The sequence below is a fragment of the Phascolarctos cinereus genome, unplaced genomic scaffold, assembly GCF_003287225.1.
Source record: "Phascolarctos cinereus isolate Bilbo 61053 unplaced genomic scaffold, phaCin_HiC Scaffold_9;HRSCAF=440, whole genome shotgun sequence".
Taxonomy (NCBI): Eukaryota; Metazoa; Chordata; class Mammalia; order Diprotodontia; family Phascolarctidae; genus Phascolarctos; species Phascolarctos cinereus.
This window is the reverse complement of record NW_027556402.1, coordinates 261107950-261123016: the sequence shown is the minus strand read 5'-3', so window position 1 is coordinate 261123016 and position 15067 is coordinate 261107950. Positions and strand designations below refer to the sequence as shown.

Here is a 15067-nt window from a genome sequence, read left to right as displayed (position 1 = left end):
CAAATCCTGCCTCTGACATATACCAGCAGTTGAATGGCCAGGGGCAAATCATAACCTTTCATTGTCCCCAGACAACTTTCTAAGACTGAGGCGAGACAATATTAAAAAAAAATAAAATCACCCTCCATGAAGTCAGAGTCATGGGTTCAAATTCTGCCTCTGACATTTCCTACCTGTGTGCCTTTGGGCAAGTGCCTTCACTTCCCTGAGACTCAGTCTCCTCATCTGTAAAATGAGTCAGCTCCCTCCCCCTCCACATCTCCCTTTTGTGCCAGGGAAGGAAGTTGAGAGCCGAGATGGTCTCTGCGTAGATAAAGCTGAAGGGCAAAATGGTGATGATGGTGATGATGAAGATGATGATGACGATGGCAATCAGTTCCTGTAAAGTATAGTCTCTCAGGGGGTTTTTTATCCCTATTTTACAGATGAGGAAAGTGAGGCTAAGAGAAATGGAACAGCTTGTTCTTGACCAAGCATCGGAGCTGGGGTGCCCAGAGCAGCCCCAGTCTGTGGCTCTTTTGTTCACTCTCCTGGCTGCCTTTTAGAAATTCTAGGACAGGAACAGTACCTTAGAGATTGTGTCATTCAATCCCCTCATTGTCTACATGGGGAAACTGAGTCTAGAGTAAGAAAGTGGCCTGCTCAAGAGTGCACACATGATGCTACTAAAGCACGAATATGCACCCAGGTCTTCTGATGCCAAATCCAGGCCCAGCCCCCTAGAGCAACACTGGGAAACCGAGGGTGCTCAGAGTTTGTCAGTAAGCATTTATTAAGTGCCTACTATGTACCAGGCATCATGCTGTGCACTGGAGATACAGAGGCAAAAGACAGCCCCTGCCGTAGAGGAGCTCGCCGTGGAATGAGAGGAAGTAGCTCCCCAGTGTGAATCAATTACATTAACAGAAGAGCCGGGACTGGAACCAGGGACTTCATACTCTTCCTCTGGTCCTCTTTTCCTCAGTGCTGTCCCTTTTGACAGTTCATTTTTAGTTCCTATATTAAGTCAGTTGTGTGCGTGTGTGTGTGTTAGCATGCATATGTGTGCATGTGTGTGTGCACACTTACACACGCATATAGAAGAGAAAACCAGTGTAACGTGTTTCTGTTTCTCCTCTCTCTCAGTGTTGAGCATTGGTGAAGGCGGCTTCTGGGAAGGCAGCACCCGGGGGCACATCGGGTGGTTTCCTGCTGACTGTGTGGAGGAGGTCCAGTGCAAGCCAAATGAAAGCAAGCCAGGTAAGGCCTAGGAGTTTTCCGAATGGCTCATCTCTTCTACCAGTAAGTGACGAGAAATGTCCCGCCTGGTCCTGGGCCTCTGGCGGCTTTCACTCTGTATCGGCTGGAATTCCTCCCCTCTAGCTGCCCTGCAGGAGCGGCCCCTGAGCTGCTTGGAGGTCCCGACTCACCCGAGTCATGTCTGCGTCTCTTTGATGGGCTTCATATGCAGTCTTGGAGATGGTCACTGCTGTTTGCTCTTTGGTGTCCTTTGCCTCACAGTTTGTTAGCTTCCTGTAGGCAGGCAGCATGCTTCCTCTGAAATTCAGTGTCTCCTTCAGCGTGCCTAACCCGGATGGGCATCTGCAGGCACGGTTACTACACGTGTGCTGAAAGTACTTTACTGGTTGATCAAATACGTGGAACCTAGCGCTTTCCCCTTACACGGCTCTCACAGAATCCCCTCAATCTGCCCTTCACAGGGTACGGCAGGTCACGTCTCCCCATTAGTAACATGATGGATAGAAGACACCTTCAACAGAGGAAGATGTGAGTGTAAATCCTTCCTTAGACACTCGGTGGCTGTGTGACCCTGGGCCAGTCACTTAAACTTTCCCAGTCTTATGTGTAAAATGAGGATAATATGACAGTAGTATTAGAATCAACCAAAACAAATGTGTAAATCACTTTCCAAACCATAAATCATTAGAGAAATATGGTTATTATTGCCTTCCAAGCTCTAGAAATGCTTAAGCTAGATATCCAGGTGGTTAGAGCACTGGACCTGGAGTCAGGAAGACCCAAGTTCAAATTCAGCCTCAGACGCTCACTAGCTATACCATGGGCAAGTCACTTAAGCTCTGTTTGCCTCAGTTTCCCCAACCATCAAATGAACATAAAGGCACTTCCCTCTCAAGGCTGTTGTGAGAATCAAATGAGACGATCATTGTAAAGTACGTAGCACAGTGCCTGGCACACAGTAGGTGCTCTATAATGCTCACTCCCTTCCCGTCACCACTCCAGCCCTTTAAGGATCACTCTCCTGGGGTTCTAACTTTGGTTCATCTCTAGGAAAACAGCTGGTTCCCTGTGTGACGGGATTGCTTCATGGGGACCTTGGGTTGCCCTGCACATGATTACTGCCCTCCAAGCCAAGTTCAGTTATGAAGCCAGAAATACGCCTCTTGTTCTAACATGGCTGGAGGGAGAACGCCTCTCCAGGGTTTGAGTTGGGTCCTAGAGGTTGGCCTGGGAGGGCCTTCTAGTCCTAACTCCTTGGGGTTCAGAGAAGGAGACCGAGGCCCAGAAAGGGGAAGAGGCTTGATCACAGACCCAGAAGAGGATTCCAGGGCCTGCCCCTGGCTCCCTACTGGCTCCTGGGCCAAGCTGTTTGCCATGTTCCACTTCCAGTGACTAACATGGTGAGGGCTGCAGAATGGAAGTCTCCTTAAATGTGAGGGTTGCCTAGTACACCTGACTCACTAAGATGTTTGGAGTCCCGACTTGCTTTGAGTTTATGTGGCTGCCTTAAGGGACATCCTCCCACCTCTTCTCCTTTTCTCAGACAAACTCCTGGAAGAGGTCATCCAGGCTCTTCTCTCCACCCTCGCCATTGTTCTCTGGCTGGGGCCTCTGCATCTTGACTGCAGTGGCCTCCACCAGGGTCACCAAGTACCTCTTCATTGTGAGTTCCAAGGGCCCTTTCTCAGTCCCCCTGCTCCTGGGCCTCTCTGCAGTTTTGTCGACTTGAGCACCCCACCCCCTCCCCAGGCTCCTTTCCTGGACCATCTCCCATCTCCTGCCCACAAGCATGGGCATCACACAGAGTTCTGTATGTGACTTTCTTTGGTTGAGTGATTGAGTGGTTGAAACCCTCTCCTTCAGAGATCTTAGCCACCTGTCCAGCTCGCCATGCAGTAGAGCATCAGGGCCTCTTCAGTCTGAGTGCTTGTGATCTGCCTCTCCACTGCTTTCCCCACCCCACTTTTTCCTCCTTGGTAGAGGAAGCTGCAAGACCTGGGCCACCAGAGACCAATCCCGTGCCTGTCCACTGGGGTGGGAGGAAGTAATGGGTTCAACTTTGGGTCTCTGCCCTAGGACTCAGTTGTCCTGACCGGTGAGTGTGTACAGACTCCCCCTACCCAACTCTATAGAGCTATATGTGATCATGCTTCATGTTCCATCCCTCCAGCCACTGGGATGCCAGGGCCATGGCAGACATCCCACCATCCCTCCTACTGCTGCACCCCCCCCCACTTCCTCTTAGCCTGAGAACAAGGATCTCGTCAAACCATGGCTCCTTAAAGGGCATGACAATTGACAGCCCCATTCCCCTATTTACCACCAAAACCCCCCCTCTCTGCATTCTTTCCCCCATTCAAATAAGCAGCTCCTTGAGGGCAGGGGGCCCCCAGCACCTAGACTCTCACTTGCTGTCAGGCCCCATGGCTTCATCATGCTCCCTGCAGGTAACTCTCTCTTCTATTTTCCAGCCCTAATCTCTCTCCATCTAGCTGGTCCTGCCTTAGCCACTGGCTGTTAGTCATTGCTACCTAGCTGTTCCCTTCTTTTCCCCTAGCCTGACCCTCTGCCAAGCAGGGCCACCACTGTCCTTCGAGGCCTGGATTTACAGCCTGGTGCCTCCTCCACTCTTCCCTCACATTTCTCCCTCCCCACCCAGCTGCCTGCTCATCTTCATTCTACCTCCCCAATCCCTCTTCCTCTCTCCCCTGCCTCCATCATGCTGGCTCAGACCCTCATCATCTCTCACCAAGACTGTTGTAATAGGCTTTCTCTCTCTTCTCTCTGCTATCAGTCCTTCTTCCTCTAGCCACCTCTCAGTCAGCTACCAAAACAGTCTTCCAGAAGGGCTAGGGCATTCCCCTACTCTAAAGTCTCCCATGGCTCCCTAGTGCAATCCAACTCAAGAAGCTTTTTTTGGTAAAGCCCCCATGATACACAAGGCATTATGCTGGGCACTGGGCATACTAAGCCAATTCTTCTAAGAGTAAATGCAAATGTCTCAGCCTGACATTTAAGGCCCCCACAATCTGGCTTCAGCTTACCTTTGCAGGCTTATTTCATATTACTTCCCTTCATACACATGCCATCTTCCAGCCAAACTGGACGACCAGATAGCTATTCCGGAACTCAGAATTCTCTCTCCCTCCTCCGTGTATTCACACCAACCTTCCCCCAAGGCTGGAATCTCTGGGTCTTCTGCTTTCCAATCCACATGCTACCTCCTACATGAAACCTTCCCTGATCCCCTCCCAAGCCCACCCGCAGTGGGTAGTGATCACTTCCTCCACAAATGAGCTTGTAGCTTTCTCTTTCTCACTCTGACTGCCATACCCCACCCCAACAGCTTGGAAGGAAGAGATAGATCTTTTTGTCTCTGGATCTGTGGCACCAGTCCAGTTCCCTACCATTAATAAATGACTGTTGAATTTAATTGACTTGATTTGGACCTTGCTGAATTGACTTGCTGTGAGCAGTGATATTGTGATGTGAAGTCATTAGTTCTCAATAACAGGAATTCCACCTGAATATTACAAGGGTGACTGATGGCTAGTCCTCAGGCTAGCAGATTAGTGACTTCCTCCCCAGGGGGAGCCTACACAGATGCTGGGCACAGGGATGATGACCCTGGATCATACTTCCTTTCACAATGAAGTCTCAGTCTCTCTCTCTTTCTCTCTCTTATAAAGGAGGAGTCCCTTTGGAACTTTCAGGTGGCTCTTACCTATTTTGCTGTTGCCAAAATCAGCATAATGAGCATCAAAACATAGACAATTTCCACTCACAGACTTATGAAATGTTAGAACCCAGAACATAGAATGTTAGGACTGGGAGGAACCTTAGAAACCTTGAGTACCAAAGCCTGGAGGGACCTTCTACCATAGAACATAGAGTGCTAAAACATGAAATCTCAGAGCAGGGAGCCATCTGGGAGGTCATCTAGATCAAAGGTTTCACATAGTCCATAACATTCCCAAATGTAGCATGATCCAAATTAAAATATAATTGGAAATATTTAACAGAAATAAATAAAAATAGAACAAAATATATAACATTACAGCTCCAGGGGTCCTTGAGTCTGCATCTGAGGCCCTGGCTCTGGTTGGGTTTGATGGCTCTGATCTGGGCCCCTCCCCCTCCTTCCAGACATAGTGAAACTGAGGCTGAATTCTCTGTACCACTAAACTCAAGCAGAGCAGTTATTTTTGGTAAAATCCTTTTGTCATCCCTTAAGGATGTTTAGTCCTTGGCTCCCTTTCGGAAGGCTGACTTAGAGGAAGCTTCTTGCCTTTCGCCAGCAGTTTGTTTAGGGGCTGGAAGTTTGTCATTTTCTTGGCACATTCACCTCCTTGATAGGACATGGTTTGAGGCAGGGCTGCATATTCAGTGTGGAAAGATCATAGTTCTAGGGATGAAATCATCTGGCAGTCCATCTAGTCTCAGACCCACATTTGACAAGGAAGGAAATGGACCAGGGCAGGTTAAAGGACTTCTCCAAGGTCACATGACTAGCAAGCAGTCTAGGAGGCATTAGTTTTATTTCATATTCTATTGTGAACGTGTCAATCATCAACAGACATAAACATTTGTCAGGAGGAAGCAGTAGGCACATATTAGACAAAGTGGTTTGTGAATACAAGGGTCCAGATCTTCAGCAGACTGAAATTCAGTATTACCCTGATGTCAGGATAGTTAGCAGAGAGAGAGGTGGGCTGGAAGGCAGAAAGTGTGGGTTTGAATCTCTGCTCTGCTCTGATGCCTTCTCAAAGACCCCTTTCTCAAGTGGAAGCTCTCAGTGGGATGCTCTCAAGAAAAGCCATGGCAGGAACTCTGCTTTCTGCTCAAAGGGAAAGTCGGCTGCCTTCTCTGTGAAGAGTTCATTCTGCTCGGCCTTGAAGAACTGCCTGCATTTACAAAGGCAAACTGAGGGCTTTACTTTGACACAATGCTCTTCAGGTTGAGGGGAGGCAGTATTTGCAGCTGTCTGGGCATAGGGGCACATTTCTCTAAGAAAGTTCAGGTAAATAATGGATTCTGGAATATGGAATGTTAGAACCCAGAGCATAGAATGGATGAAAGATCTGAGGATTTAGAGCTGAGGGAGGTCCCTAGAGATCATCTAGGCCAACCTTTTAATTTTATAGATGAGAAAATTGGGACTCAGAGAGGGGACTCAGTGGTCCAGGGCCACATGAAGAGCTGGGGAGCCATCATGCTAACCTGCCAGGAGCTTACTTTGCAAAACACAAGGGTAGATTTTATAAACTGGCATCTCTTTGGTAATAAATGAAGTACATGGCAGCCTTTCTCTGCATGCCTCCTATTACTTCTACATTGCCTTTTGGAGAGCGAGACAGAGACAGAGGGAGACGAGATAGAGAGAGGGTCAGAGACAGACAGACAGACAGAAAAAGAGAGAGAGAGATGGGGAGAGAGACAGAGAGAGGGTCAGAGACAGACAGAAAAAGAAGAGAGAGAGATAGGGAAAGAGGGAGAAAGAAAGGAGGGGGAGAGAGTCCTTGCATTCTTTCTTCTTGTAGTACCTGTGACATCTTTTTTTTTTTTTGGCTAGGCAATGGGGTAAAGTGACTTGCCCAAGGTCACACAGCTAGTACATGTCAAGTGTTTGGTCTGAGGTTGGATTTGAACTCAGGTCCTCCTGACTTCAGGGCTGCTGTTCTATCTACTGCTCCACCTAGCAGCCCCTGTCACATCTCCTTTTATATCATCCTCTTTTCTTGGGCCTCCTCCTCAGGTCTCAAAGGGTTTTCATTTTATTTTTCTTTTTTGTTTCTTTATTTTAATTTTTTCAATGAGATTTTATTTTTCCCCAATTACATGTAAAAACAATTTTTAACATTTGTCTTTTTTTTAAATTTTGAGTTTCAAAATCTAACCTTCCTTACTCTCTCCCCTCCCCGAGACAGTAAGCAATCTGATATAGGTTATACATGTGCAATCATGTAAAACATATTTCCATATTAGTCATTTTGTAGAAGAAAACTCAAGTCAAAAAAAAAGGAAAGAAAGTGAAAAATAGCATTCTTTGACCTGAGACTCCATCAGTCCTTCCTCTGTAGGTGGATAGCATTTTTCATCCGAAGTCCTTCAGAATTGTCTTAGATCCTCGCATTGCTGAGAAGAGCTTAGTCTATCAAAGTTGGCCATTGCACAATGTTGCTGTTACTGTGTACGACGTCCTCCCGGTTCTGCTCACTTCACTCTGCGTGAGTGCATGTGAGTCTTTTGAGGTTTTTTAATTAAGCTCTTCTTCCTCCTCCTCCTCTCCACGGCCAGTTTTATGAATTGGTTCTGGGTCCCCCCAGGGACAGATGTTCATTGAGGAGAAGCTTTCCTGGCCCCAGACCAGAGTTGCTAGGGGCAGGGGGGAGAGTCCCAAGGACCTCAGAGGTGCCCAGCTTGGGCTATCCAAGCCAGTGCCAAAGCGCCTAAGGCTGGCATTGGGTAGCATAGTCCACTGTCTTCCTGCTTTCTGTGTATGAAAAAATATAGAATAATTAAACTCGGGGATATCGTCTTGTCTTACAGGCAGCTGTGATCTGAAGCCATCTCCTCCCTCTTTCAGACGATCCTCAAACCCCTTAAATGCCCAGTGAGAGTTACCTGCTCCAGGCAGGAAGGGGGAAGGGTAGTGAGACATGTGAACTCACTTTCTCCAGCCCAAATCAAAGAGGATGCAAATAGCTCTCCTCTGCGGAAGTACTGTGGGACCTCCTGAGGATCCGAGGTAGAACAAGAGCTTATGTATTGAGCCCTATCATGTGTTCAGAGCAGTCACTCAGTAGTCTTTTAAGTGCCTACTGTGTTCCAATAAGAGCTCTTTCCATGAGAGAACTGTTGGGGCTTACACAGCACCCTGGGGTTTGCAGAGAGTTTTCGTGTCACATCAGCCAGGGAGGAAGGCCAAGCAAGTGGCATTGCTGTCATGGCACAGCAGAGAAGAGTGCACCTCAGAAAAGGAAGGCGGCTGCCCTGACGTCCTCAGCGTGTTCATGTCACAAAACCTCTTGCTTCTTGATTCCAAGTCTAGTACCTTCTCCACCACACCAGGTTTAACTGCATCTAAACTTGTGGTGGGGATGAGAGGACCCACACAGTCCAGTATTCTGCCTCAAGCGTGATTGGTGTAGGGGCAGCAGATAGAACACCAGCCCTGGGGCCAGGAGGACTTGAGCTCAAAGCTGGCCTCTGACACTTACTAGCTGTGTGACCCTGGACAAGTCACTTCACCCTGATTGCCTCCAAAAAAAAATGATTTGTACTCAGAGAATGATGGAGTAGTGATGAAAAGAGTAAGCAGAAACGTGGGAGTGGAGTTATTACAGAGGGAGGGAAGCAGACCTGACACAACATGTGTGCTCCTCATGAAACACATGGGTCATCCTGACTGTGAATTTGGCATTTATTAAACATTTTCTTTGGGCACTTCCCTGCAGTGTTCAGCCCTGTGAGAGATCCCAAGGTAGGGAAGACCAGGTCCCTGCCATACAGGAACTCATGGTATAATTGGGGAGGTTAAGGCACAGGCACAGGCACAGAGGATGAGAGTATTGCTGGGGGCCAGTATCGCTGTGAGAACAGATGTGGGAGGGAGAAATCATTTCTGTTGGAGGGGGAGGAGGTCTCACCTGGGTCGGACTGGAAGAACTAAACTGATGCCGAATGAGGCGTATTAGGGGGTTTGTGACACAGTCAGTGACTCTGCATGTGTAATAAGGTCTTCCTCTCTCCTCCCCTAATTTGGCAAGGAAAGAAAATCAATTTTGTTTAATTGAAAAAAATTAAATTTATTTTCATTTTAAAATGAAAATAAACCATAAAGCAGATAGGACATTCATTCATCCAGCAAATATTTATTAAGTTTTTAATACATGTAACATGGTGTTCTAGGCCTTGGGAATACAGAAGCCAGAAAGAGAAGCAGAACAGAGCCAGGGCACTGCCAAGTGTGCCAAGACACAGCAATCCTTGGCATTGCTGTGTGACCCTGGCCAAGTCATTGACCCTTTCAGTGTCCCACCCCCAGATGACCATCCAACACCATGAGGTATAAAACAGTTGCCGTTTTGGACTGGAAGAGTGAGTCCGTCCCAGGGAGCTCCTTAGGCAAACGAAACCCCATGTCTAGACACAGCACAATGAGTTGTCCGCTTGGCCAGGCCCTGCGGCAAGGGGCAGCTGCTGTTTCTTCTTCAAGTCCAAGGAGGCAGTGGGCAGCTGGACTCCCACAGGGCACTCCAGGCAGGCCAAGTCTATCAGCCACTCCCGGGTGTTTGGGGAATGGCCTCCTGTGTGCCAGGCCCAGCGGTAAGCACTGCATATAGAAAAGGCCAAACATTCCCTGCCCTCGACGAGCTCCTAGTCTAATGGAGGCAAACAACATATACATCAGCACATCCATAAAAGGGATATCCAGGGTGAATGAGAGGCTTTCTCCAGGGGTGACACTAGGGGACTGAGGGGGGGCAGGGGGACAGGGGAGGTGTCTCCCAGAAGGCAGGCTTTCAGCTGAGACTTCGAGAGCCAAGGGGGTCAGGATGTGGAGGGGAGCAGGGAAAGCATTTCAGGCAGACAGCTAGTAAAAGGGCCTAGACAGAGTCAGATCAGGAAGCATCATATGCAAGGGATAGCCAGGAGGCCAAGGTCACTGGTGAAGACTGCATGGAGGAGGGAGGGGGGAGGGAGGGAGGGAGGGGGAGGGAGGAGGGAGGGAAGGAAGGGAGGGAGGAGGGAGGGAGGAAGGAAGGGAGGAGAGGAAGGGAGGAGGAAGGAAGGAGGGAAGGAAGGAAGGAAGGAAGGAGAGGAGGAAGGAAGGAAGGGGAAGGAGGGAGGGAGGGAGGAAGAGGGAGGAAGAAGGAAGGAAGGAAGGAGAGAGAAAAGAAGGAGGAAGGAGGGAGGGAGAAGGAGGGAGGAAGGAAGGAAGGAAGGAAGGAGAGAGGAGAGGAAGAAGGAGAAGGAAGGAAGGAAGGGAGAGAGGGAGGGAGGAAGGAAGGAAGGAAGGAAGGAAGGAAGGAAGGAAGGAGGAGGGAGGGAGGAAGGAAGGAGGGAGGGAGGAGAGAGGAAGAAGGAAGGAAGGAAGAAGGAAGGAAGAAGGAAGGAGAGAGAAGGAAGGAAGGAAGGAAGGAAGGAGAGAGGAAGGAAGGAAGGAAGGAAGGAGAGAGGGAAGGAAGGAGGGAAGGAAGGAAGGAGGGAGGAAGGAAGGAAGGAAGGAAGGAAGGAAGGAAGGAAGGAAGGAAGGAAGGAAGAAGGAAGGAAGGAAGGAAGGAGAGAGGAAGAAGGAAGGAAGGAAGGAGAGAAGAAGGAAGGAGAAGGAGAGAGGAAGGAAGGAAGGAAGGAAGGAAGAGAGAGGAAGGAAGGAGGAAGGAAAGAGAGGGAAGGAAGGAAGGAAGGAGAGAGAAGGAAGGAGGAAGGAAGGAGAGAGGGAAGAAGGAAGGAAAGAAGGAAGGAGAGAGGGAAGGAAGGAAGGAAAGAAGGAAGGAGAGAGGGAAGGAAGGAAGGAGGAGGGAGGGAGGGAGGAAGGAGGAGGAAGGAAGGGAGGAAGGGAGAAGGAAGGAAGGAAGGAAGGAAGGAAGGAAGGAAGGAAGGAAGAGGAAGGAAGGAGAGAGGGAAGGAAGGAAGGAAGGAAGAAGGAAGGAAGGAAGGAGGAAGGAAAAGGAAGGAAGGAATGGAGGAAGGAAGGAGGAAGGAGGAAGGAAGGGAGGAAGGAAGGAAGGAAGGAAGGAAGGAAGGAAGGAAGAAGGAAGGAAGGAAGGAAGGAAGGAAGGAAGGAAGGAAGGAAGGAAGAGGAGGAAGGAGGGAGGGAAGGAAGGAAGGAAGGAGAGAGGGAAGGAAGGAAGGAGGGAAGGAGGGAGGAGGAGAGGAGGAAGGAGGAGGAAGGAAGGAAGGAAGGAGAAGGAAGGAAGGAAGGAAGGAAGGAAGGAAGGAAGGAAGGAAGGAAGGAAGGAAGGAAGGGAGGAAGGGAAGGAAGAAGAGGAAGGAAGGAGAGAGGAAGGAAGGAAGGAAGGAAGGAAGGAAGGAAGGAAGGAAGGAAGGGAGGAAAAGGGAGGAAGGAAGGGAGGAAGGGAGAAGGAAGGAGGAAGGAAGGAAGAAGAAGGAAGGAAGGAAGAAGGAAGGAGGAAGGAAGGAAAAGAAGGAAGGAGGAAGAAGAGGGAAGGAAGGAAGAGGAAGGAAGGAGGAAGGAAGGAGGAAGGAAGAGGAGGAAGGAAGGAGGAAGGAAGGGAGGAAGGAGGGGAGGAGGAAGAGGGAGGAAGGAAGGAAGGAAGGAAGGAAGGAAGGAGGAAGGAAGGAAGGAAGGAAGGAGAAGAGGGAAGGAAGGAAGGAGGGAAGGAGGGAAGGAAGGAAGGAGGGAAGGAGGAGGGAGGGAAGGAAGGAAGGAAGGAAGGAAGGAAAGGAAGGAAGGGGAGGAAGGAAGAAGGAAGGAAGGAAGAAGGAAGGAAGAAGGAAGGAAGAAGGAAGGAAGGAAGGAAGAGGAGAGGGAAGGAAGGAAGGAAGGAAGGAAGGAAGGAAGGAAGGAAGGAAGGAAGGAAGGAAGGAAGGAGGAAGGAGAGAGGGAAGGAAGGAAAGAGGAGGGAGGGAGGGAGGAAGGGAGGAGAAGGAAGGAAGGAAGGAAGGAAGGAAGGAAGGAAGGAAGGAAGGAAGGAAGGAAGGAGAGAGGGAGGGGAAGGAGGAAGGAAGAAAAGAAGGAAGGAAAGGTGGGAAGAAGGAAGGAAGGGAGGGGGGAAGGAGGGAAGGAGGAAGGAAGGAGAAAGAGGAAGGGAGGGAGGAAGGAATCAAGGAAGGAAGGAAAGAGGGAAGAAGGGAGGAAAGAAGGAAAGGATAGAGAGAAGGAAGGAGGAAGAAAGGGAAGCTGGCTTCAAAATTCAAACAGATTTCACATTTGATCCTGGAGGTCACAGGGAGCTCTTGGTGTTTATTGAGTAAAGATGTGGTGGGGTCAGAAGTGCATGTTAAGAAGCTCACTTTGGCAGGGGTGTGGGAATGGCTTAGGCTGGGAGAGCTTTGAGACAGGAAGGCCACTGAGCAGACTATTGCCAAAGTCTAAGCCAGAAGTGATGAGACACTTTACCAAGGCTGTGAATAGGGAGAAAGGACTGAAGGTGAGAGGTGTGAAGGTAGAGATGACAAGACATACCCAAAGTTCTTTGCAGACAGTACAGCAGTGGGCAAAGGTCAGTGCCTGTCATTATCATTAGCCAGTGATGTTCCCAATCTTGGATAACGTAATGCCCCCATACACACAGGGACACTAAAAGTCAGAGTTTGGGATAGTACGGGTGGCAAGGCTGGACAGGGAGATACGGGAGAGCTGACCTTTGACCTTTTGTGCCCCACCCCACCCCCCAGCCCATTGCCTCAGCATAACCTTATACCACAGGCCTGTTGGATATCTCCTGGAGATGATTCCATAAACCTGGAGATGCTGCTGGTACCAAAGGAAAGCTGGGCTGCAGACCATTGGCAGAGGTCACCTGGTGTCCACTTCTGGGCTCCACATCCAGGCTGACTCCTGAGAGGGTGCCTTTCTGAGAAAGGCTCTTCACGTCCATGCCAGCTCCAGAGGCATGGGGCAAGCAGAGCCCTTACCTGGAGATAAAGCAGGGGGCACGGGACCCTGCCTGTCATGAGCCCCCATCTGGGGTTGCTTATAGTTAGCACTTTCTGGGCCCCGGTCCTGGAGTTACCCATGGAATATACCATGGGTAGTCCCATCATGTGCAAAGCCATCCACAGGGACGTGGCAGCACTGTTGTTGGGCTCCCCAAATAGCCGCTTTTGTTATCTTCAGAGCCTCTCCAAACATAGGCAGGTGGCTGCATTAGCACTAGTGTCATTGAAAACGTTAATAAGATAGGAAAGAGCAGGGCTACTGAAGGAGAGGCCGCCTCCCTGTGGGGCCATTCTCAGACAGCTCCCATGTGGATGCCTCATGAGAACGTGGCACCCTTGGAGAGGGAGACAGAGCTGTGGGGAATTCACATACCTAGCCTTTTCTTTGACCTCCCAAAGCAGTGCTCGCCCTCTCTGTTCCAGAGGATCGTTAGCGTCTGTCAGAACGCTGCCTTCTCTGACAAAGCATTGCGTTCCAAACACCAGCTCCCATGCCTTACTGAATGCTGATCCCTGGGGCTGAGGGCTCGAACTACTCCTATGCTACGTCTATGTGGCATCCCACTGAGTTTAGAGAACCCAGAATTTTTAACACTGTCATCAAAGGCTCCATGTTTCCCACCTGAAGAACTCTTGGATAATATATTGGGAAACTACCAATTTCAGTCACACTAAGTGTCCACCCCTACAAAGTGTTGGTAATCACTTGTGGAGTAAGGAAAGGGCTCTGTAACCATTGTCATATAACTGTGAGGTGACAACAATTACAGAAATCTCTGTTAGGGGCTGTACACTGCACTGAGAGGTTAATTCTGCTTGGCCCCAAAGGAGAGAAAGCAGAACGATGGATCGGGGGTAGGGAGGGCTGAGGGAGGCAGCGGGACTTGTGGGGATACAGACTTAGATTTGATGTAACAACAGTCCAGCAATTCAAGTTGTCCAAAAGGATGGATTGTCTGGTAAGGTAGTGAGTTCCCCATCACAGCAGACCTTCAAGCATAGGCTAGCCAGTCCCTTGTGAGATCAGCTGTGGAGAGGATTCCTTTTCAGGTATGGATGGCTTGGCTTGGGGGCCTCCTAGCTCTGAGAGTCTAGATGACTTTGAAGGGCTTTTCCATTTACACTTGGGTTCTGACTTTGTGCTTTTCTGTCACTGTTTGTTAGTTTGTTTCCTCCCCCACCCATGTCTTTCTGTCTCTGTCTTCTTTTTTTTCACTATGTCTATGAATTTTGAATTCTACTTACCAAGTGGGGTCAGGCAAAGAGGTGTGAAGCTCCTTTCTGGAGAACTTTAAGAATGGCTAAGAATGAAATGACTTTCAGTAACAACCATCCCGTTAGCAGGGTGTGGGCTGGCTGGTCTCCTGTCCAGCTCTTGTTCTGTGATGGTATACTCCATGGGGAATAATCTTTACCCTGGAAAAGACCAACTGAAAATAGCTAAGAGAAAGTTGACATCCAGCCTTTCCCAAAGTGGAGTGCATTGCCCTAGGAGACAAAGGATTCCTCTTTATTGGCAGGCTTTAGGGAGAGGCTGCACAAATTAGAGGGGATTGATTTTGTTGTTACTAGTAAGACTAGCAGACTCAGCTCCTAATTGAGATGGGGTGTGTGTGTGTGTGTGTGTGTGTGTGTGTGTGTGTGTGTGTGGTGTGTGTGTGTATAAGAGAGAGAGTGCCCTTCCTACCATGACTCAGGCCCCTCTGGATGGACAGACTTTTAAAATCTTGGCACAAATATAAATTGGGGAAGTTTTCTAGCTTTCCTTGGTGCCATTGTGAGTTCCAGGATCCAAATGCCCAGTAGATACTGAACAAGGTGACAGCCTCTGGATAGGAGAGATCTGCTGACGATGACCTCCAAGCCTTCCCCTTCAATGGTGTTTTTCTTTTCTGCCCTTTGTTACTAAGGGGGGCAGTCAAGCCTTCTCACCCATCCCCTCTAGGGTCAGCACCTTTCAGCACTGGAGAGTCGGCTGGGGTCTGTCATGCAGGCCTTTACCACAAAAAAGTACCACCAAGAGATAGGAAGTTGGCCTCGTTCTTTTTTTTTCTTTTTTTTCTTTTTTTGGCTAGGCAATGGGGTTAAGTGACTTGCCCAGGGTCACACAGCTAGTAAGTGTCAAGTGCTTGGTCCGAGGCCAGATTGGAACTCAGGTCCTCCTGACTTCAGGGCCGATGCTCTATCCACTGCACCACCT

The 15067-nt window shown here is 49.2% G+C and overlaps 1 protein-coding gene across 1 annotated transcript in view; it reads left to right on the top strand.

Moving 5' to 3' along the window:
* SHANK2 (SH3 and multiple ankyrin repeat domains 2) overlaps nucleotides 1–15067 on the top strand; it is a 730263-nt gene that overhangs the window by 313614 nt on the left and 401582 nt on the right. The window contains 1 exon segment of the mRNA XM_078148660.1: nucleotides 1126–1239. Within this exon segment, the coding sequence (XP_078004786.1) occupies nucleotides 1126–1239 (114 nt within the window).